This window comes from Chiloscyllium plagiosum, chromosome 20 (genome assembly GCF_004010195.1).
Source record: "Chiloscyllium plagiosum isolate BGI_BamShark_2017 chromosome 20, ASM401019v2, whole genome shotgun sequence".
NCBI lineage: Eukaryota > Metazoa > Chordata > Chondrichthyes > Orectolobiformes > Hemiscylliidae > Chiloscyllium > Chiloscyllium plagiosum.
The window spans coordinates 3423245-3448108 of NC_057729.1; the positions used below are offsets into that span (position 1 = coordinate 3423245).

Sequence of the window (24864 nt, forward strand, 5' to 3'; positions counted from 1 at the left end):
TATGCTTTCCTTTATTGGTCAGAGTATTGAGTACAGGAGTTGGGAGGTCATGTTGCGGCTGTACAGGACATTGGTAAGGCCACTGTTGGAATATTGCGTGCAATTCTGGTCTCCTTCCTATCGGAAAGATGCTTTCCTTTATTGGTCAGAGTATTGAGTACAGGAGTTGGGAGGTCATGTTGCGGCTGTACAGGACATTGGTAAGGCCACTGTTGGAATATTGCGTGCAATTCTGGTCTCCTTCCTATCGGAAAGATGTTGTGAAACTTGAAAGGGTTGAGAAAAGATTTACAAGGATGTTGCCAGGGTTGGAGGATTTGAGTTATAGGGAGAGGCTGAATAGGCTAGGGCTGTTTTCCCTGGAGCATCGGAGGCTGAGGTACCCCTCATAGAGGTTTACAAAATTATGAGGGGCGTGGATAGAATAAATAGACAAGGTCTTTTCCCTGGGGTGGAGGAGTCCAGAACTAGAGGGCATAGGTTTAGGGTGAGAGGGGAAAGATATAAAAGAGACCTAAGGGGCAACTTTCTCACGCAGAAGGTGGTACAGGTATGGAATGAGCTGCCAGAAGAAGTGGTGGATGCTGGTACAGTTGCAACATTTAAAAGGCATTTGGATGGGCATATGATTAGGAAGGGTTTGGAGGAATATGGGCCAGGTGCTGGCAGGTGGGACGAGTTGGGCTGGGATATCTGGTCGGTATGGACGAGTTGGAACAAAGGGTCTGTTTCTGTGCTGTACATCTCTATGACTCTAAATTGTGCTGAAGTATCTGAAACAACACCCAATGTCTTTGTTCAGTATAGCGTTGGAGAGACCATTGAAAACACAGCTTGATGGTAAGTTGACAAATCCCGATCCAACGGTAAGCCTAACTTACTTGAGAAAAGCAAGTGATTGGAATGTGGACCGGATCAATAACAAACAAGTGTAGGTCAAAGACATATTTTTGAGTGACCACAAAATTCCTGAGCTTAAATTGGAACACAGCAGATGTCCCAACAGAATTCAAAATGTTTAAACAGTATTCAGAGCATGGTTTCTTGGTTTTAGTGGGGTTGGTGCAAAAAGGCAAGCCATTAACATATGTTTAGCAATTAGGAATTAAGGTGGAATGACATAAATTCAACATGTCAGGATTAACAGCTGAACAGTGAAAGATATGGACCACATAGGAGATGATTAGAGACAGACTAAACCTCTGTATTCATTAACTAGAACCAATGCTATTTAGTCAGAAGCCTATAGAATCCGAACATCACTGCCTCATTAGGCTACTTTCAACCATCAGTGAAGTGACCAAAAGACTCATTGTCAGTGGCATCAAACAGGCCTTTCTCTGTGCTGTTGACCTCTATGATGCTTTTTCACAGTGGTCAGTTACTGTATTTTGTGGTTCATCCAGTACCACCCAAAGCCACTTTGACAGATCCTGAAAATGGGTAAGTGTGAGGTCAAGGAGCCAGGATAGTAGGTTGGCAATATGCCAGGTAGGTAACGGGAGGCAGGACACAGCCATGTGAGTAGGGGAAGAATTCCAGATAAGTATGGTGTCACGTGGATATGGTGCCAGGTGTGTAAGGGATAGTGTGCCAGGTAGGGAGGATGCAAGGTGGGAAAGGGGCCAGGAAGTTGGTGGAGTGTGTAGCATAGGTCAAGGAGGGTGGGAGATATATGATCAGGTGGTGGTGGGGGAGGAGAAGCGTGGGGGAGTGTCAGGACGAGGAGTTTTGTGTCTCAGGTGAAGAAGCAGGGAGGGTTGTTAGGTCTTGGGCCAAAAGGAGGGTGTCAAGTCCCAAAGGTGGTGGGGGGGTAAGGAAGCATTACATCCCATGGGGAAGAGAAGGTTCAGGTCATGGGTGGATATTCAGACCATAGTTTGTCAGGCCTCAGGTGTGGGTAGGGGTGATATTGCCAACATAGTATTGCGGGGGGGAGTGTAAGGGGTCTGGGGAAGTTGTTGTTGGGAACGTGTGTGGTAAGTAGGGAGGTCAGTTTAATAGTTGCCCAGGAGTTAGACCTGACTTTTAAGAGTGTAGCTTTTCCTGCGTAACTACTTACCTGCAGCAGAAGCCTCTGAATTCTCTCAATTCCCTCACATCATTTCAGGCACAAAGGAATTGTCCATCTGAATCTTCAATTCCCTTGGAATCTGCAATGTCAGGAATTCCACAGGCTCCTGATACATAACTCCACTCTACACCGCAAAACGTCGATTTGGCCATCAGAAAATCCAGGCCAGAGTTCGATGTCTGGATGATGAGCAGTTTGGAGAGGAACCTGCAGCCAATGTTGTCATGCCCCACAACCTTTGCAGAACCCAGTGGCTCTAATCTGTTTCTTCACATGACATGGAGCGGAATCAAATTGGCTGAAGACTGGCATCTATGATGCTGCTCCAGAGGGGGCTCGAATGGATCATGCACACAGCACTTCTGCCTGAAGTATTTGCAAATCTGACATGCTGGGCTCTTGCATCATTGAGAATGGGGAATTTTGTGGAGCTTCCTCCTCTACCCCCGGTTAACCACCATTGTTGTCTAAGACAGAGTCATACTTACTGAATCATACCTTACTGAAAATGTCAGGCTGTTGTTTTGCATATCTGTGAAAAAGCTCTCCCAATTTTGGCACCAGTTCCAGATGCTGATGATGACTTTGCAGGAATGCTTAGGGCTATGTTTGCTCTTGTGGTTTTGGGTTGATGCCAGTTGGCAAGTACAGTTTCATTCCTTGTTTTGAAATACATTTTTGTAGGATGTTGATTTTACTGTCGCGAATATTTTACAGTACAAATGCAACAAAATACAGTGAAAAGCTTTCATTTGTAGCCATGAAGTGGTGCCATTTTGAATAATTTAAGAATCGGAAAAAGAAAGGTATAGCTTGAAGAGTCTTATCAGTCCTGAGCCAGCTCATCACCACCAACAGTGCCCGCACAGTTATCCCTCATCCATTGCTTCCCAACCATCTATGCTAGATCCAACCAACATTGAAGTCGCCAATCCTCAGGCGCCATCTTTGCTGCTAGGTCTACCTCACCGACGTCATCTCTGCCAAAGTAGTAGCTGCCGATTCTAGGTCCTCTACTTGCTCCAGAAAAATAATTAGGGGCTCACTGTTCTCTGTGCTGGGTCCACAAAAGATCCATGCCCTGGGTGCAGCTTGACACCACTTGAGGTCTGGGGTTAGCCTGTTCAAAGTCTGCACTCTGACTCCGCCTGAGGTCTGTACACTGTGCTCTCATCGCTACTAATGCTGTCCAAGCTCAGGACTAGGGTAACTAGAGTAAAGTAACTCTGCCGCCATCTTGGACCAGATGTCCTGAAGGTCAGACCAGATAAGGACAGATTTCCTTCCCCAACAGGCATTAGTGAGCCAAATTTCTTTTTAAACAACAATTAACATGGTCATCATTAGACTTTTCATTTCAGATTTTGTTTTAACTGAATTGCCACCAACTGCCATGGTGGGATTCAGACCCCAGATACCAGATCATTAATGTGTCTCCAGATTACTAATCCAGCAACAATACCTCCATGCATCCCAGAGTACTTAAGGAAGTGGCCCTAAAAATAGCAGATGCATTAGTGATAATTTTCTAGCATTCTGTAGACTCCAATGGACTGGAGGGCAGCTGATGTAACTCCACTCTTTAAAAAAAGGAGGAAGAGAGAAAATGGGAAATTATGGGCCAGTTAGCCTGACGTTGGTGGTGGGGAAAATGCTGGAGTCAATTATTAAGGATGTAATAACTGAGCATTTGGAAAGCAGTGACAGAATTGGTTCTAGTTAGCACGGATTCACTCGGGGAAATCATGCTTGACAAATATATTCTGCAACGTTTTGAGGATGTAACCAATAGAGGACACAATGGTGATTCAGTAGATGTGTATCTGGACTTTCAAAAGGATTTTAACAAGGTTTCTCGTAAGAGATTAGAAAGGAAAATTAAAGTTCATGATATCAGAGGTAATGTATTGACATGGATAGAGAACTGGTTAGCAGATAGGAAGCAGAGAGTTAGAATAAACAGGTTCTTTTCAGAGTGGCTGGCAGTGATGACTGGGACTGCAGAGTTCAATGCTGGGACCTCAGATGTTCACAATATAATGATTTAATGATTTAGATGAAGGATTTAAATGCAATATCTCCAGATTTGTAGATGACACTAAGCTGGGTGGCAGTGTGTGCTGTGAAGAGGATGCTAAGAGGCTGCAGGGTGACTTGGACAGACTGGCTGAGTGGGCAGATATTTGGCAAACACAATATAATGCAGATAAATGTGAGGTTATCCACTTTGGTCACAAAAACAGGAAGGCAGGTTATTATCTGAATGGTGACAGTTTTGGAAAGGTGAAGTGCAACAAGACCTGGGTATCATGGTGAAACAGTTGCTGAAAGTTGGCATGCAGGTGCAGCAGGCGATGAGGAAAACTAACGACATACTGACCTTCACAGCGAGAGGATTTGAGTATCGGAATAAGGATGTCTTTCTGCAGTTATACATAACCTTGGTGAGCCACATCTTGAGTATTGTGTGCAGTTTTGGTCTCCTAGCCTGAGGAAGGACATTCTTACTATTGAGGGAGTCCAGCAAAGTTCACCAGACTGATTCCCAGGATAGCCGGACTGACATATAAGGAATGACTGGATCAACTGAGCTTATATTCTCTGGAATTTAGAAGAATGAGGTGGGATTTCATATAGAAACATATGAAATCCTAATGGAACTGGACAGATGCGGGAAGGATATTCCCAATGTTGGGGAAGTCCACAACAAGGGGTCACAGTCTAAGAATAAGGGGTTAGCCATTCAGGACTGAGGTGAGGAAGAACGTCTTCACTCAGCGAGTTGGGAACCTGTGGAATTCTCTCCCAAAGAAAGCTGTTGTGGCCATTTCATTAAATATATTCAAGAGGGAACTGGATGTGGTCCTTGCAACTAAAGGGATCAAAGGGTATGAGGATGGGGCAGGATACTGAGATTGCATGGTGGTGCAGGCTCGAAGGACCGAATGGTCTACTCCTGCACCTATTATCTGTGTTTCTATGCCATCACTTCCTTCTGTCTTTTTTAGATATCACACTTCCCATTTGTATGAACATTCCTATCAAGCTAACACAAAGGAATCCCAGCAATGTGTCTTCACAACTGCTATTGGTTTGAAACCCTTTATACTTAATGTGGTGCCAAACATTCCTCAGTTATCTTCTACAGCACACAATGAGGCTGGACAAGGGTTCATCAAAGCAATCCCATTACCCTAAACACATAACTGAAGATGGTGGTTTGTTTGAATTACTTTTATTCATACAATTTTAGATTTCTCTCTACAGTCTGAGAGAAAGTGAGGACTGCAGATGCTGGAGATCAGAGTTAAAAAGTGTGGCGCTGGAAAAAAGCACAGCAGGTCAGGCAGCAAACAGGGAGCAGGAGAGTCAACATTTCGGGCATAAGTTCTTCATCAGGCTTATGCCCGAAACAGCGACTCTCCTGCTCCTCAGATGCTGCCTGACCTGCTGCGCTTTTCCAGCGCTACACTTTTCAACTCTCCTCAGTCTGCATCTAACATCAAAAGAGAAAACAGCAAAGTAGGCTTAAATATCACATGCCTCAGATCACAATCTCTCTCAAACTCTGATTTCCAGAAAGAACTCTATATAATGACATAGAAAGTCATATACATATCTGAATTTGCAGGTAACACACACTAGATGGCATTATAGACAGTGTAGATAGAGTCATAGAGATGTACAGCATGGAAACAAACCCTTGGGTCCAACTTGTTCATGCCGACCTAATCTAGTCCCACCTGCCAGCACCCGGCCCATATTCCTCCAAACTCTTCCTATTCATATACCCATCCAGATACCTTTTAAATGTTGCAATTGTACCAGCTTCCACCACTTCCTCTGGCAGCTCATTCCATACACATACCAGCCTCTGCATGAAAAAGTTGCCCCTTAGGTCTCCTTTATATCTTTTCCCTCTCAGGACTCCCCCATCCCAGGGAAAAGACCTTGTCTGTTTACCCTATCCATGCCCTTCATGATTTTATAAACCTCTATAAGGTCACCCTTCATCTTACGATGCTCCAGGGAAAACAGCTCCAGCCTATTCAACCTCTCCCTCTTGTTCAAATCCTCCAACCCTGGCAACATCCTTGAAAGGGTTCAGAAAAAATTTACAAGTTTTACAATATCCTTCCTAATGGCACGCAATATTCCAACAGTGGCCTAACCAATATCCTGTACAGCTGCAACATGATCTCCCAACTCCTGTACTCAATACTCTGACCAATAAAGGAAAGATAACGAAATAATGAAGAGATATTGATAAACTCGTTGAATGGGCAAAACTATGACAGCTGGATTTATAGAATCATAAACTCTCTACAGTGCAGATACAGGTTATTCGGTCCATCGAGTCTGCACTGATCCACTGAAGAGCATCCCACCCCCCCAAGTGCAACCTTGCTGGTAAACCTTGCCAATCCTTTACTGATAAAGCTTTATGCTAATCATTAAGTTGCACAGAAATTGAAAATAAAGCATCAATTTATTTGGTCTTGAAATATAGGTGTCCAGTTATATTAGTACAAGTAGACTTCACATTATGGTGTAAAATAAAATGCTTTAAACTGAACTCCAGTTACTAATCTAGCATTTCAGACTTTAAGCCTGCCTGAAGATTTTTCCAACTCCATATTTAAAATCCTGACTACTTTAATGTCTGTTGTAAAATCTCTTTTAATTTGTTCTCTTCAGTCCAATAGGGAGTAACAAAATGTGTGAAAAAGATTCTTTGAGTGTAGAAAAGCTAACAGTGTTAATTTATTTGCTGCAAAAATCAAGTTTCATGTAAATTATTAATTATCTTTAATTTAGATGTCTCTTAAAATAAAATAAGATTAGATTTTGTTGTTTCTTTTTAAACTAAACAGTAATAATTTTCAAAATCCTCTCAGTGGTAAAATTTCTTGATGTTAAAGGTTTTACCAGTGACTTTCATCAACAGCTTTTGTCAAAATCAGTGGAAGTATGTACTATGTACAATGAGTGCGTGCAAATGTCAGTGTGGTATGGAATATAAATGAGTGTGGGAGAATGGGAAAAAAAATCATAGCTTTTCCCTCAAGTATGATAAATTCTTGATTTGCCGACAGAAGTTGGCAGATTTCTGGTAGAGACAAATTTTGATGTGGTCCCATAATCATACTAAAGGAAATGATACATTAAGAGAAAATTATCATGCAGAATTCCACCTTCAATAACACTAAGAAATGAGCTAGTGAATACTCTATATTGCCGACAGCACCAGTCGAAAGGTCCATCTGATACCAACATCAATGCTGCTGGTTCATTCCTGCCCTTTGAGATGGCCCAGTAAGTCAATATGTTCAAAGGTAAAAGGAGATAGGCAACAAACTTTGGTCTTGCCAGTGATACTCACATCCCCAAGGAAGAAAAAGGAAGTTACCCGACCGGTGCAGCAAATAATGGGCCCAGCTACTACAAATGAGGGGATAAAGACATTCCAAGCATGGAGACTAACAGTCCTGGATTTTCTGGGACTGTCCCATAATTTTGCTTACTGTCTCATGTCCTGATTTAGGTCTTTCCATGCTATGTTTTGTCCCAGACTACTTCAGTGTCTGTGCAGTCAGCAGGTTGATAGTTCGGGTTCAACACTGTACAGTGGGTGAAGGTGAAGTTAGAGGCATCAGATTCAGAGCAGAATTAACATATCCATGGCAGTAGTTTCAGAAACATAAAGCAGCATAAAAAGAAACCACTGACTCATTAAATCTGCATCATTAAATGAGTCACCCAGTCTAATCCCGCCTTTTTTGCATAGGTTTTTCTCTCTCTCTCTCTCTCTCTCAATTCTGTAGCACCCACTCCATGTACAAGGACTTTCCAGCTATCCCCATGGCAAATTGTCCCTTATTTCTTTCCTCAAAAATTAATCATCCCAGCAACAAGAACATCAAATGCTCCAATATCTAGAGTTTTGTAAGCATTCATGATTTGCGAGCTAAAAGGTTCGATTGAATTCTCTAAAACATTTACTAAGAAAATCAAAGTGGATTTATCAGGGAACTTTCTAGGTGGCATCAAGTTAAATACAGTGGAGGTCCAAAGAGACTTGTGAATTTCAGAAAATATCAAAACACTAATGGAATGCTAACCTTTATATCAAGAAGAATGGTGTACCAGAAAACAGAAGTTATACTGCAGTTAAACAAAACCCTGGTTAGACCCTACTTTTGGAGTCCGACAAGCAGGTCTGGGCTCCACACCTTAAGAAGGCTACACTAGCCTTGGAGGAAGCACAACAGGTTTACAAGAATGATACCTGGACTTCATAGGTTAAGTTATGAGGAGAGATTCTACAAATTAGGCCTGTGTTTTGTAGGATTTAGAAGGGGTGACCTGATTGAAGTAATAAAGCGATTAACAGGAAGAGACAGGGTAAGTAAATTTAAACTATTTCCACTGATTTGGGATTCTAGAACTGGGGGGCATAGTCTGAGAATTTGGGCTAGACTGTTCAGGAGAAATGTGTGGAAGCACTTCTACACAGAAAGTGTAGTAGATGTTTGGAGCTGTCTTCTACAAATGGCAGTTGGTGTGAGATCATTTATTAATTTTAAATCTGAGATAGATACATTTTTGTTAAGCAAAGGAACTAAAGGAAAATGGACCAAAGGCAGGTGTATGGAGTTAGGCCACAAATCAGCCATGATCTAACTGAATAGTGGAACTGGCTCAAGGGGCTGAATGGCCTACTCCTGTAGTGATGTTCATATGTTTCTGCCTTCAAGTGAACCAGATCCTAGTTCATAAGAAACATACCTTCACCTGCAATATGACTGTGTCTGAATTCCTGTGAAAGTGACTTCTATATAGAGGCAGCTGAAAGACCCCCCCACTGGACATTGTCTCACTGGACACTAATTCATGTGATGTAATACAATTTCTTCAAGTGATTCATAATTGTACTTACTATTCCTTTTTCTCTTCCTGTTTTCATTGTATGCTTGTTCTCAAGAAGCAAATTATTTACTGGTTTGAATGCTTAATTAAACCATCCTTTTTGTTTCAAACTTGAGAGATTGTTGTGAGTTGTAGCATATTAATATATACACAGGGCCCTGTTCTTGCAGACAGAAAGATCTTGTACATGCACTACGCTTGTTGCGACTCAACAAAATAGGTGACAGTCATTTGCTAGTTCGTTTCTGAGGGAAATGCCTTGACCATTAGAGTCAGCTGTTAATTGTTTAGATTAGATTACTTACAGTGTGGAGCCAGGCCCACACTGACCCTCCAAAGAGCAGCCCACCCAGACCCATTCCCCTACACCTAACACTACAGGCAATTTAGCATGGCCAATTCACCTAACCTTGCAACATTTTTGGACTGTGGGAGGAACCCAGAGGAAACCCACGCAGATACAGGGAGAATGTGCAAACTCCACCCAGACAGTTGCCCTGAGGCAGGAATTGAACCCAGATCTCTGGGACTATGAGGCAGCAGTGCTAACTGCTGTGCCACCGTGCTGCTCCTGATTGTCAATCCTCATGCTAATGCCTCTACCAATCAGAGTTCATTTGCCACCTGATCAGCACACTCCTCCCATACAGTATAAATGTTGGTTTTCCCCTTGTGTTAGTATTCTTGTAAATTGTGCTCATGAATAGAAGATAAAAAGCTTCATTAAAAACATTTTTTTTTCAGCATTGGTCAAGTTCTGTTCTACCAAAATACAATTAATTGTCCCTACTTTGGATTGCCAAAAGTTATGGTACAGTAATCACTATCTCTTTAATATTCCCCCCCGACCCACTTCATGACCAAGAATATGTCCAATGTCCAATGGTGCATACTTCGTTGGATTGGTCACAGTGGAGTGGGTGATGGTCTATCGATATTTCGGGCCTAAGCCCTTCTTCAGGAATGAGGAAGGTGTGCCAAGCAGGCTAAGATAAAAGGTAGTGAGGAGGGACTGGGCGTGATGGGAATGCGATAGGTGCAAGGAGGCTAAGGTGAGGGTGATAGGCCAGAGAGGGGGTGGGGGCGGAGAGAACATAGAACATAGAACATAGAAGAATACAGCGCAGTACAGGCCCTTGGGCCCTCGATGTTGCGCCGATCCAAGCCCACCTAAACTACACTAACCCACTATCCTCCATATACCTATCCAATGCCCTCTTAAATGCCCATAAAGAGGGAGAGTCCACCACTGTTACTGGCAGGGCATTCCATGAACTAACGACTCACTGAGTGAAGAACCTACCCCTAACACCAGTCCTATATCTACCCCCCCTTAATGGTGGCCCAGGGACAAGCACCAACGCAGACTCACCTCAGATCCCACGAGACTCTACCTTTTGTAGCAGCCTGCCGTAAGATGTGAAGCGATCCAGAAGAGATTACTGACGCAAAGGTGACTACACTTAAATGAAAGTGCTGGGAATGGCAACCGTGATGGAACTCGCAGCCAAGGAAGGTCAACACCTCACAAAATGGTGGCTGAGAGTTCACAAAATGGTGGCCCAGGGACAAGCACCAACGCAGACACAAAACTGCCACTGCTGTGGAAACACATGTCAGGCAGCAGCAAATTGCTGCTGGAAAGAAGCTGTGTGCAGAAACTGCAGCATTAAAAAAGAATATATTAAGCGAGAAGAAGTTTGAGAGGCAACTTAATTGAGATATATAAGATAATCAAAGGGTTAGACAGGGTGGACAGTGATAGCCTTTTTCCTTGGACGGTGATGGCTGGCCTGAGGGGACTTAGCTTTATATTGAGGGGTGATAGGTATAGGACAGATGTCAGAGGTAGTTTCTTCACTCAGAATAGTAGGCGCATGGAACGCACTGCCTGCAACAGTAGTTGAGTCGCCAACTTTAAGGGCATTTAAACGGTCATTGGATAGTCATATGGGCGAAAATAGAATAGTGTCGTTTAGAAGGGCTTCAGATTGGTTCGACAGGTTGGCGCAACATCAAGGGCTGAAGGGCCTCAACTGCGCTGTAATCTTCTATGTTCTATGTCGTAAAAGCACAGCAGGTCAGGCAGCATCCAAGGAGCAGGGGAATCGATGCTCGGACTCCTATACATTGGGGAGACAGGCCACTTACTTGCGGAACATTTCAGAGAATACCTCTGGGACACCCGCACCAACCAACCCAACCGCCCCGTGGCTGAACACTTTAACTTCCCCCTCCCACTCCGCCAAGGACATGCAGGTCCTTGGCCTCCTCCATCGCCAGACCATGGCAACACGACACCTGGAGGAAGAGCGCCACATCTTCCACCTAGGAACCCTCCATCCACAAGGATTGAATGCAAATTTCTCCAGCTTCCTCATTTCTCCTCCCCCCACCTTATCCCAGGCCCAACCCGCGGACTCAGCACTGCCTTCTTGACCTGCAATCTTCTTCCCGACCTCTCCGCCCTCCTCCCCTCTCCGGCCTATCACCCTCACCTTAACCTCCTTCCATCTACCGCATTCCCAACCTCCTTCCCCCAAGTCCCTCCTCCCTACCTTGTATCTTAGCCTGCTTGGCACACCTTCGTCATTCCTGAAGAAGGGCTTATGCCCGAAACGTCGATTCTCCTGCTCCTTGGATACTGCCTGACCTGCTGTGCTTTTTCAGCAACACAATTTTCAGCTCTGATCTCCAGCATCTGCAGTCCTCACTTTCTCCTGGGTGATGGTCTAGTGGTATTATTACAGGACTGTTAATCTGGAGATGGGGGTTCAAATCCTCCTATGGCAGAAGTTGAATTCAATTTTAAAATCTGGAATTAAGAGTCTAATGATGATCAGGAAATGTCCACCTGGTTCACTGATGTTGTTTGGGGAAGGAAACTGCCATCCTTATCTGATCTGGCCTACAATGTGACTCTAGACACACAGCAATGTGATTGACTCTTAACTGCTCTGTAATCCGATAATACTGGCCAAGCCACTGATGTCCTCATTGTGTGAATGAATTTTTTAAAACAGTATTGCTATAAAAATATTCCCGTTACAATCTACGTACAGTCGCCTGTCTACACTACCTCTACCATGCCAGTCTATATTCAGGCAATTAAAGTCCTCCTTTTTTAACTCGTCTATTATGTTTGCATCTCTTGACTTCCCTGCAAATTTGATCCTCTACACCTTTGTCACCAGTTGGTAGTCTGTAAGCTTCAGTCAGTGTTTGGTTGTGCCCTATTTGTTTCTTAGCTCTCGTAAAATTGATCTTGTCATTGAAACTCTCTGGAACATCAAACATTACCCTGATGCACTACAGCCAAGTTTTGTTGCAGCTCCTGACTGATCTCATTCATCAACCAAAGGTGAGTGCTTGAAATTGTCTTGGCATTTGCTTTTTTGTTCCTTAAGAGCTTCCAACTATTTTGGAGTCTTATAATTCTATCCAGGTTATATGCTCCTGTTGGTCCAGAATATTTTCTTCATCATAACCTGATGTAATAGTTATCAAACCTTTTCAGCATTTTAAAAAATTTTTGTTTTCCTTGAAGTATTGATCTTTCCTACTTGCTGTTTCAGTGATTTTGTTTTCAATAATTCGTGACCTATGTGCATCACTGGCTGAGTCAGAATTTATTGTCAGTCCTGAGTTGTCCTTGAGGAGGTGGTGGTGAGCTGCCTCTTGAACTGCCGCAGTTCTTGTTCTGTGCTTAGATCTTCATTGTTGATATGGAGGGAATTCCAGGTTTTTGACTAAGCGACAGCGAGGAATGGAGATATAGTTCCAAGTCAGGATGGTGAGTGGCTTGGAGGGAAACTTGCCCTCAAGTTGTGTTCCCATTTATCTGCTACCCTTGTCTTTCTAGATGGTAGAGGTCTTGGATTTGGAAAATGCTGACTAAGGAGCTTTGGTGAATTGGATTGTCTGCACTGCTGCTGTTGAGCATTGGTGATGGAGAGAGTGAATGTTTGTGGATGTGGTGCCGATTAAATGGGCTGCTTTGTCCTGGATGGTGTGAAACTTCTTGAGTGTTGTTGGAGCTGCACCCATCTAGGCAAGTGGGAAGTATTATATTACACTCCTGATTAATGCCTTGTAGATGGTGGACAGGCTTTGGGGAGTCAGGAGATGTGTTACTTGCTGCAAGATTCCTAGCCTCTGAACTGCTCTAGACGTGACTGTATTTATATGGCTAGACCAGTTCTGGTCAATGGGAACCCCCAGGATGTTAAGAGTAGATAATTCAGTGATATGGACTTCAGTAAGGCATTTGACAAGGTTCTCCATAGGAGACTGGTTAGCAAGGTTAGATCTCATGGAATACAGGGAGAACTAGCCATGTGAATATAGAACCGGCTCAAAGGTAGAAGACAGAGGTTGGTGGTGGAGGGTTGTTTTTCATACTGAAGGCCTGTGACCAGTGGAGTGCCACAAGGATCGGTGCTGGGTCCACTATTTTCTGTCATTTATATCAATGATTTGGATGTGAGCTTAAGAGGTACAGTTAGTAAGTTTGCAGATGACACTAAAATTGGAGGTGTAGTGGACAGTGAAGAAGGTTACCTCAGATTACAACAGGATCTTGATCAGATGGGCCAATGGGCTGAGGAGTGGCAGATGGAGTTTATTTTCGATAAATGTGAGCTGCTGCATTTTGGAAAGGTAAATCTTAGCAGGACTTATGCACTTAATGGAAAGGTCCTAGGAAGTTTTGCTGAACAAAGAGACCTTGGAGTGCAGGTTCATAGCTCCTTGAAAGTAGAGTCACAGGTAGATAGGATAGTGAGGAAGGCGTTTGGTATGCTTTCCTTTATTGGTCAGAATATTGAGTAGAGTAGTTGGGAGGTCATGTTGCAGCTGTACAGGACATTGGTCAGGCCACTGTTGGAATATTGCATGCAATTCTGGTCTCCTTCCTATTGGAAAGGTGTTGTGAAACTTGAAAGAGTTCAGAAAAGATTTACAAAGATGTTGCCAGGGTTGGAGGATTTGAGCTATAGGGAGAGGCTGAATAGGCTCGGGCTGTTTTCCCTGGAGCATCGGAGGCTGAGGGATGACCTTATAGTGGTTTATAAAATCATGAGGGGCATGGATAGGATAAATAGACAAGGTCATTTCCCTGGGGTCGGGGAGTCCCGAACTAGAGGGTATAGGTTTATGGTGAGAGTGGGAAAATCTAAAAGAGACCTAAGGGGCAACTGTTTCATGGAGAGCATGAATGGAATGGGCTGCCAGAGGAAGTGGTGGAGGCAAGTACACTTGCAACATTTAAAAGGCATCCAGATGGGTATATGAATAGGAAGGTTTTGGAGGGACATGGGCGGGTACTGGCAGGTGGGACTAGATTGGGTTGGGAAATCTGGTCAGCATGGACAAGTTGGACCGAAGGGTCTGTTTCCGTGCTGTACATCTCTACGACTCTATGATGGTAACACCATTGAATGTCAAGAAGCATTAGTTAAAGTTCTCTCTTGTTGGAGATGTCCTTTGCCTGGCATAGAGTTTAGTGATTTAAAAAGGCAGCTCACCGTTGCCTCTCAAGTACAACAAGGGACGGGCATAAATGTTGGCCCAGTCAGCAATGCTAACCTCCCATGACTGAATTTAAAAAATCAATCTAACCTTTTAAATTTTGAGGGACAAAGTGTATCTGGATATGGAGAAACATAGATTAATCAAGGATAGTCAGTATGGAGTCATGTTTGACAAATTTGATCAAACTTTTTAAGGATGGTGATGCAGCAAATTACGTTAATGTAGTCAATATGGACGACATTCGGTTCCACATGACAGACTGGTCAAGGAAGTAAAAGCCCATGGGATCCAAGGCCTATCACTCTAAGTGGCATGTTCTGTCTAAAACTGGATTAGAGACAGAAAGCAGAGGGTGTTGGAAGAGGGATGTTTCTGTGACTAAACGTCTGTTTTGAGTATGGGCTGGATCAATAACAAACAAGTATAGGTCAAAGGCATATTGTCAATTGGCCACAAAATTCCTGGGTTTAAATTGGCACACACCAGACTTCCCAACAGATTTCAAAAGGTTTAAACAGGATCCAGAGCTTTGGTTTCTTGATTTTAGTGTGTTTGATGCAAAAAAGCAAGCCATTAAGATTTGGAACCAAGGGCTTTTGTGCTGGGGCCCTTGCTATTTGTGGTGTACATTAATGGCTTGGACTTAAATGTAAAGGCTATGATCAAGAAATTCATGGATGACAAGATAATTAGTGGGGTGCTAAATAATGATGGAATAGCCCCAAGTTGCAGGAGGATATCAAAAGATTGGTCAGGTGGGCACAGCAATGGGATTTGGGATTCAATTCGGAAAAGTGTGAGATCATGCACTTCGGGCGGGCAACAAGGCAAAGGACTACACTGTGAATAATGGGACCCTGGAAAGGATCAGAGGGATTTTCATGTGTTAATCCACAGACTCCTGAAGGTGTCAGCACAGGTAGATAAGGTGGTTATGAAGGCATAAGCAGTATTTGTCTTTATGAACTGAAGCACAGAATAAAAAGAATTGCATAAATTGCAAAAGATTGAGGAACCATCACAGCTCCTCACCACGCCTCTATTCCTACTTTTTCTGGTCTTACCAGTAAGACAATCGAGAATTACGGGGGAAAGTCAGGAATGCGGAGTTGAGGATCATCAGATCAGCCATGATCTCATTGAATTGCAAAACAAGTTCAATGGGCTGAATGGCCTACTTATATGCTCCTACATCTGATGGCCTTAGATCCCTGTGGGACCCCATCATCACATGCTGACAAATCTATAAAAATCCCATTTACATACATTCTCTGTAGACTGCAGGCCAGCCAATTTTCACTCCATACTGGTCTGTCACCAGCTACACTATGAGCTCCTCCTTTTGGGCCATTTTGTTTAGTCCTGTTGTGTACATTATCAGCTTCTGGTTTCTTGATCATGTCATCTACACACTTCTGGCAGATACCGGATGGTCATTATCACATCTTGAAGATAATCCTGTGTACTCTGTTGATTTGGTGCACACTTCCTTGTAGCTGCACCAGCTCTTGCTCTAGAACACTGCCTCTGCTAATAGGCATTTTTGCAAAAATTGATTGAAAACTAGACATGTCCTTGGTACACACAGAAGCTAAAACTTCCACATGAGTTGCTGTATTTCGCTGTTCTAGTGGATGTGCTAGAATTTGAGTTTGTACTTGGGATCCGTAAGATTCATTGACTTTCAAGGATCAGTAACTCTTCAATGCCATAGGTGAAGGAATTGACTAGGAGAAAGTGAGGTCTGCAGATGCTGGAGATCAAAGTTGAAACTTTATTGCTGGAACAGCACAGCAGGTCAGGCAGCATCCAGGGAACAGGAGATTCGACGTTTCGGGCACAGGCCCTTCTTCAGGAATGAATTGACTAGCAAATCTTTCTGGAAAGCGTCAATGGAGATGGATGAGATCAGCATCACAACAATTACTTGCTAGCTTCCCATCTGAAAAATCATAGAATGTGCCCTTTTCACTGGTTCTACTCACAGAGTCGTGTTTGGATTTTATAGGCTTCTGTCTAAATAACATAAATTCTAGTTAATGAATATATAAGTTTAATCTGTCTGTAATTATCTTTAATGTGGTCCATGTCTTTTGGTGATCTTTTTGCAGTTCAGCTGTTAATTCATATGCATTGAATTTATGTAGACCTTGGTTCCAAATTTTAATGGCTTGTTTTTTTTTGCATTAAACCCATTAAAATCAAGAAACCAAGTTCTGAATGCTGTTTAAACGTTTTGAATTCTGTTGGGAAGTCTGCTGTGTCCCGATTTGCACTCAGGAATTTTGTGGACACTCAAAAACATGTCTATGACATGTTTGTTATTGATCCGGCCCACATCCCAGTGACTTGCTTTTCTCAAGTAAGTTAAGCTTACCTTTGGATCAGGATTTGTCGGCTTACCATCAAGCTGTGTTTTCAACGGTCTTTTCAACGTTATACTGAACCAAAACATTGGGTGTTGTTTCATGCACTTTACAATAATACTGTTAACCCTATATGTCAACTGTAGTCTAACTTGCTGACTGTTCAAACATTGTAGGTTTCAGCACAATGTTTTGCACCACTGTCATGTCAATGATAGTGGACTGATGAATCACTCATCAGCAATTGATTAACTTTGTGGGTTCATTTATTTAAAATAGTAAAATGTTTTATAAGCAAGGAATGAGAAAGTATAGCAAACCAATCTATTTGTGTATATACAAATCCACAGCAGATTAATTACCAGGTATAAATGCAACTTTAAATACACCCTGCACCTCGAGTCCTTGAAGGTGAATTCTCTTGTAGGCAGGGTACACACAGAAAAAACATTAACCCGAGGAAGCCCTGCAGTAATATCCTGGGACTGAGATAATTGCCCTCCAGCAGAAAACCACCTTCCTTTGAGTGAGGTTTGACTCAAGTCAGTGACTCCTGATGATTCTAGTTTTGCTAGTGTTTCTTGACTCCATAAACCGTCATACCAGGCCTCAGTTCAGGTGGAGTTCAGGTGTTGGTCCACATTTGGAACAAGGCTGTACTGAGCCGAAAGAACTTGAAGGATCCCAAACTAAGCATCGGTGAGCACATAATTGCAGAGCAAATGTGATAATACTGTCAACAACCCTTTCTCACCTTGCCGATGATTAAAAGTAGACTAGTAAGGTGGTATCTGACCAGGTTGAAATGATCTTGGTTTTTTGCAGACAAGATATAACTGGCCACTTTTCCATGTTGCTGGGTAGATGTCAATACTGTGGCTGTACTGAAACAACCAGTCATAGAGATCTACAGCACAATAAAATGCGCTTTGGCCCTTAGAGTGTATGCTGGTCTGAAGTAAAGGGAAGGTCAAGTGACCATTGTCTTACCAGCCCATGGGCCTGCTCTCTCATTAGAAAGAGATGACTGGTAGTGGTTTAACCTGAGAGTCACCATGTCTCTGGCAAAGGAAGAGGCAAACAAAGACTGTCCTTCACTGTATCCTCAGCCAAGGAAATTGAACCTACATTGTTGTCATCCATTTGTATTGCAAACTAGCCATGCAGCCGTTATCGAGAATTTGGCCAACAGCTTTGCATGTCTTAGCATACTGAAGACTTGTTGAATGCTATGAGGATTTATGCTTCTATCACTCTCACAGGCAGTGAGCTCCAGATTTCCACCATATTCTGACTGAAAACACTTTCCCTCGCATCACCTCTAAACTTTCTGCCCTTTACCTTAAATCAGGCAAGATCGTGGTAAGTCTCCTCTGCACCCTCTCCAGTGCAATCACATGCCTCCCATAATGTGGATTCTAGAACCACAGTCTTTACTCCAGCTGTGGCCTAACCAACATTCTAGAAGTTTCCAGCATCACCTCCCTACCCACAAACTCTGTGCCTCAGCTAATAAAGGCAAGTATCCCATATGCCGCCTTAACCATTTTATCTGCCTGTCTTGCTAACCTTAAGGGACTGGCAGACATGCACACCCAAGGTCCCTCTGATACTCGGTGCATTTTAGGATCCTACCTTTCGTCATGTATTCCCCTGCTTTGTTTGTCCTTACCAAGTATATCACCCAACTGATCTGGATTGAATTCCACTTGCCGTTGATCAGTCCATCTGATCTGCATGTCTACATCCTGCTGTAATGTGCTCTTCATCATTTACCACTCCACCAATTTTCGTATTATCCATAAATTTACACAGGGCATCACTAGTTCCAAAACATAGGTCATCAGTACCATTACTAAAATGTCAGAGCCTTTGCAGTGAATTGTGCCTTCAGCTGTTTCTTGATATCACGAAGAGTGAATTGAATTGGCTGAAGACTGGTATCTGTGATGCTGGGGATCACTAGAGGAGGCCAAGATGGATCATCCACTCAGCACTTCTGGCTATAAAATGTGCAAATAGTTCAGTCTTATCTTTTGCACTGGTGTTCTGCGCTCCCACCATTGTTGAGGATAAGGTTATTCAAGGAGCCTCCTCCTTCAGTGAGTTATTTAATTGTTAGCAGAGCTTAGATTGGATCCACTGGTTGTGGTATCACATTGCTCCGTCTATCATTTGCTGATTTTCACATTTCGATATGTAAATAGTTTTGTGTCATAGCTACACCGGATTGAGACCTCCTGCAGAGGCCAGTCTTCAGCCAATTTGATTCACTTCACATAATATCAGGAAACAGCCCTTGATCCTGCAAAGACTAGGTACCCTGACCACATTTCAGCAATAGGAGACTGAAGACTTGTGCTCCCAAACTTACTGCACCCTAGCCAAGCTATTCCAGTATAACTACAACAATGTGGAAAATTGCCCATGTAGTTCCTCTACACAAAAAGCAGGAAAAATCCAACTCAGCCCAAGTACTGCCCAACAGTCTGCTTTCGATCATCAGGAAAGTGATATTGGTGTCATCAACAGTACTATCAATCAGTATCCGCTTGGTAATAATCTCACTGGTACTCATTTTGGGCTGTGTTAAGGCTACTCAGCATTACATTCCTCATTATAGTCATGGTTCATTCGGATTCTTGTGGTGCAGTTCGTAGTCTCCATATCTCTGAGCCAGGTTCAAATCCCAGCTGCTTCAAAGGTGAGTGATATGATGTCAGAATAGTATAAATTTCTATAGTCCAAATATGGACAAAAGAACAAAGCTCCAGAGGTGAGATGAGAGTGACTGTGGCATCAAGGATTCCTGATAAAATAAGGGTCAGTGATATGTCCTCTTCTACTTTTCCTTCACCCAAGATTGTCCTCTGGTATGATGAGGATAGGCCTGATTGTGATTGAACACAATTCTGATGTTGCTGATGGCCCACACGGATGCCTGGCCTTGAGTTGTTTGATCTGAATAAAATCTACCCCACTTTCTGCTGTGATATTACTACACAACATGGTGGAGAGTATCCCCATTATCAAGATGGAAATTTATATCCTCCAGGACTGTGCAGTGGTCACTCCCAAGATTCTATGATGGACAGATAGATTGGTGAGTGGGAGGTTTTCTGTCTTGTCATCTTTACTACCTGCCACAGACCCAGTCCTGCTCAGTCCAGCAGCTTTGTCCTTTCGGATTCAGCCCCGTCAGTACTCCTGTTGCTGGTGGACATTGAAATCCCCCATCCAGCGCACATTCTGTGTTCTATCCATCATTAATACTTCCTCCAGCTGGTATTCAACATGAAGAAACACTGACACATCAGCTGTGGCTGGGAACTGAGGAGATGGTGGGAAGTTCCCTTACTCATGTTTGACCCAATGCCAAGAGAATTCATATTGGAGTTAATGTCAAGGACACCCTGGGCAACTCCTTCCCAACTGTATTCCTCTGTACTACCACCTCTCAGTGAGGGTGAACATAGTCAGGAATAATGATATCTGGGACCCGGTCAGTTAAGGTGGAGTCTTAAGATGGTGTCAGGCTGTTCTTGTTTTGACTGGTCTGAACTCAGTGTTGGCAGGGTATCAGTGTGAGCTCCCAGACAGAGGCTACTAGCTCCAAACTGGAGGTACGGGTCATCTGGGTTAACCTTTCTGGGCAGTAAAGAATTTGGTGAGTCTGTATGTTAGATGGTGGGGTGAGAATTGGGATGAGGATTTGAAACTGAAACCTCGGAGGTGAACATTAAAACTTAGATGGCACCAACTGAAGGGGAAGTGGGGAGGATCTCGCAGTGCCCTGGGTCAGTTTCAGCCTTCAATATCCACATCAATGAGCACAGGACTGCCCTGAGCGTTACTCCACGCTCAGACTTCAGTGCAGTCGCTGTGGGACAGCAACAGCCTCTGGGAGCTTGCACTGAGGCGCATCATTCTCACATGACATTCTGAAGGGTGGGGGGAGAGAAGTCAAAGACGTTCCTCTTCCTCCAGCTGCTGTTATAAAGAGCTGCGGTTCGGGGCACGATATTGTCACGAGTGCGAGCTCCGAGCCGGGCAGCAGGTTTCCCCAGGGGCTGCCGAAGTTGGCGACTCTCACCATGTTTCACTCGCTGCTCACTCTGTCGGTGCTCAGCTGCCTTTCCTCAGCCCTGCACTTCCGAGGCAGCCTGCCTTGCTACAAGATCTTGCCCGGTAGAAAGTTTCAAGGAGTCAGGTAAAAGGGATGGGGGGGGGGAAGAAAGCTGCTCGTGTTAACCAGGGCAGCGCTGGAAGGAGCCAGTCTTTCTGATAGTGATCCCACCGTCCTGGAGAGTTCAATAACTCTCTGTCTCTGATTCCTGCCAGACACTAACATTAGTGCTGCTGCTGTCTAACCCTTGACCAATTCCTAGGGCAGGCTTGTTGTTTCAAATCAGAGCTCCTGCCTTTTTCTTCCCAGCAATGGCTTCCTACACATGTGACTTCCTGTTTTTTTTTATTCTGAATTATTTTATTTATATAAACGTATTGCTGAGACATCATTTCGCAATGTCGTCCCAAAAGGCAGTTTTAGCAGAGGTTACCCCCCGTCTTCACAGTAACAGTCCATATTTCCGAGAGAGCTGCTGCTTTTTTTTGTCAGGTTGGTGCTGGGTCCAAAGCTCCCATCCGCACTGAGCTGTCATTACCCCAACCACGCAATTGGCTGTTGTGCAAGTGACAGAGTCCAGTGGTCAGTCCGGGAAGGGAGGTGTTTCTGTTAAAGTCAGAGATCTTCAGGTCTGATAGTGTAGACTGTTCCCTCACTCACTTATACCACTATTCTCCTTTGTCAATGGATCACCCTACCCTAACTGTTCTTCCTTGCTGCAAACCCATCTGTTTGGAAGACTTGGGGCCTATGTTTTTAAAGAGAATGTTTATTGTTCCCCCTAGTACCGTGTTACAGATCATTTGGGAATTCAGCTTGTTTTGATTTATTATTGCCACATGTACAGTGGTACAGTGAAAAGTTCTGTTTTGTGTGCAGTACAGGCAGATCAGACCACACAAAGATCATAGGGTGATACAGCAGAGCAAGAAATAGAGAGTTACAAAAAAAATCACAAAAAAAAGCAATCAGATTTGAAAGATCCCTTCAGCCGTTTAATAACCGTGGGGAAGGAGCTGTTCTTCAATCTGTTGGCATGTGTGTTCAAGCTTTTGTACCTTCTGCCTGACAGAAGAGAGTCTCACCGGGGTGGGCAGGATCTTTGATTTTGGCTGCCTTTCGGAAGCAGTGAGAAGTTCAGATAACGTCAGTGGATGGAAGGTCAGCTTGCGTGATGGACTGGGCTGTCTACACAATGGCTGGGCAAAGCAGTTGCTATACCAAGCCGTGATGCATCCGGACTGAATGCTTTTTGTGGTGCATCTATAAAGGTTGATGAGTGTCCTTATGGACATGCTGAATTTCCTTAGCCTCTTGAGGAAGAAGAGGCATGGTTGTGCCGCCTTGACTGTTGCATTAATATGGAAGGTTCGGGACAGATTGTTGGTGATCATTGCTCCGAGGAACCTGATGCTCTCAACCACATTCACCTCAGCTCCATTGATGTAGATAGAGGTGTGCCCTCCTCCTAACTTCCTGAACTCTTTGTTATGGTAACCGGAACTTGAAAACATGTCTGTTGTCCTGTGCATAGTGATGGCACAGGCTCCAATTTTCTCTCGGTTGCATGGCTGAGTAGGAATCTCTTCAGCTCTGCTTGCCTGCCATTGGTGTGCAATGAAAGGTTTTCACATTGATACTCAAACTGTTATAAGATATAAAAGAGACCTAAGGGGTAACGTTTTCACGCAGAGGGTGGTATGTGTATGGAATGAGCTGCCAGAGGAGGTGGGTGGAGGCTGGTACAATTGCAACATTTAAGAGACGTTTGGGTATATGAATAGGAAGGGTTTGGAGGGATATGGGCCGGATGCTGGCAGGTGGGACTAGATTGGGTTGGGATATCTGGTCAGCATGGACCGGTTGGACCGAAGGATCTGTTTCCATGCTGTACATCTCTATGACTCTGTTATGGCTGCATTTTGAATGCATCTTCTTGTGTTTATCAAGTGCCAGGGGAGTACTTACACTCGGAACGTCTGGCTCAGAGGCAGGGATACTATCCCCTGCACCACAAGACCTTCCTTAAGATTTGCGTTTTAATGATACTCTCATCACTGTTGCCAGTTGTGGGATGTCTTGGCCACCTTCCCCCCCCCCCCCCCCCCAATGGGTGGGAGAACCAGATTGGTGGAGTTCAGCACTGGAAGTTGGGTGACCCATGTTCAGTGAATTACGAGTGGAGGGATTAAAGATTCTGACTTGAATGAAAGCTGAACAAATCTCCAGAGATGAATGGTTAGTTTGCTTATGGCAACATGTGTGCTTATGTAGCACATAGAAGACAAGCCAAGGTGTTTCACAGATGAGATAAATGAACTCCTGGCACACGTGGGGGAGTTAGGTAAGGTAACTAAGGAAAATGGATGGGTTTTGTGAAGAGTTTTTCTTTTAGAGAATGGAGTGAGAAAGTAAGGCAAACTAGGGAGTTTCGGAGAACAGGGCTGCCACACCTAGCCTGGCCCTTGCTAATCCTGCTCGTCGGGATAACAGCGAAGAAGTTGGCAAGGAGCCACCAAGGGACTTTTGAAATGAGGGAAACATCTGAGCTTACTGGGAGGCTATGGGTGACTTCCTCATTCCTTACTGAAAGAGTAGATTTTTAGATTAGATTACATTACAGCATGGAAACAGGCCCTTCAGCCCAACAAGTCCACACCGCCCCGCCGAAGCACAACCCACCCATGCCCCTACATTTATCCCTTACCTAACACTACGGGCAATTTAGCATGGCCAATTAACGTGCAAACTCCACACAGTCAGTCGCCTGAGGCGGGAATTGAACCCGGGTCTCAGGCGCTGTGAGGCAGCAGTGCTAACAACTGAGCCACCGTGCCACCCACTGTGCCGCCCACAGTGAGGTTCAAAAAACAGAAGCATAATGTGGAATATTGCAGGGGGTCAGTGTTGAAAATATTTGCTCAGAGTATCCTTCGAAAATTTTGATCAGGGTCTAGGGAGCACATTGTTTAAACTTATTGAAGATATTTCCCTCTTTGAGTAAATCTTATGGCAAATCTCTTCGTATGTGATTTGGTGTCAGCTTTTGTCTGATTTATCTTCCTGTACTGTGTGTTACTGTACATTAAAGACCGAAAACAAATGCAAGTTGTTGTTGCAGGAGCACGGGCAGACAGGTGACCAATATAAATTTAATGTGAAGAGAAAACAGTCATATTATCCCAAAAATACACCAGGATTGTGAATGTAAACTCGAATGTGATAAACCCGAACGTGAACACAGACCTAGGGATTCAAGGACAGCATATACAAATAAAGCCAATGGAATTCTGAATAGGGAGTTAGAGGAAAGAGGTAATGGTAAATGTATACAGGGCAGTGGTTAGACTAGAGTTAGAAAACTTTTTTTAGCGAGGGCAGACAATTGGTCTCTTCCATTAGCCATTGTCTCAACTGGAGGTAAACTGTTTATCCTGATGAAATATCCTGTTTAATTATCCTGATTCGGGATAGTCAACATGGCTTTGTACGTGGGAAATCATGTTTCTCAAACTTGATTGAGTTTTTTGAAGAAGTAACAGAGAATTGATGAGGGCAGATCGGTAGATGTGATCTATATGGACTTCAGTAAGGCGTTCCACAAGGTTCCCCATGGGAGACTGGTTAGCAAGGTTAGATTGAACAGAATACAGGGAGAACTAGCCATTTGGATACAGAACTGGCTCAAAGGTAGAAGACAGAGGGTGGTGGTGGAGGGTTGTTTTTCAGATTGGAGTCCTGTGATCAGTGGAGTGCCACAAGGATCGGTGCTGGGTCCTCTACATTTTGTCATTTATATAAATGTATTGGATGCGAGCATAAGAGGTACAGTTAGT

The 24864-nt window shown here is 43.8% G+C and overlaps 1 protein-coding gene across 3 annotated transcripts in view; it reads left to right on the top strand.

Annotated features, from left to right (window-relative positions):
• The window catches only part of LOC122559990 (protein SYS1 homolog), a 77284-nt gene that overhangs the window by 31447 nt on the left and 20973 nt on the right, over nt 1-24864 (top strand). The window contains exon 1 of one of the 3 annotated variants that reach the window (XM_043710119.1): nt 20862-21112. The exons of the other annotated variants lie outside the window; for them this stretch is intronic. Within the exon in view, the coding sequence (XP_043566054.1) occupies nt 20997-21112 (116 nt within the window). The 5' untranslated portion in view covers nt 20862-20996. Of the gene's footprint in view, nt 1-20861; nt 21113-24864 lie in introns of those variants that run through there. 3 annotated transcript variants of the gene reach the window in all.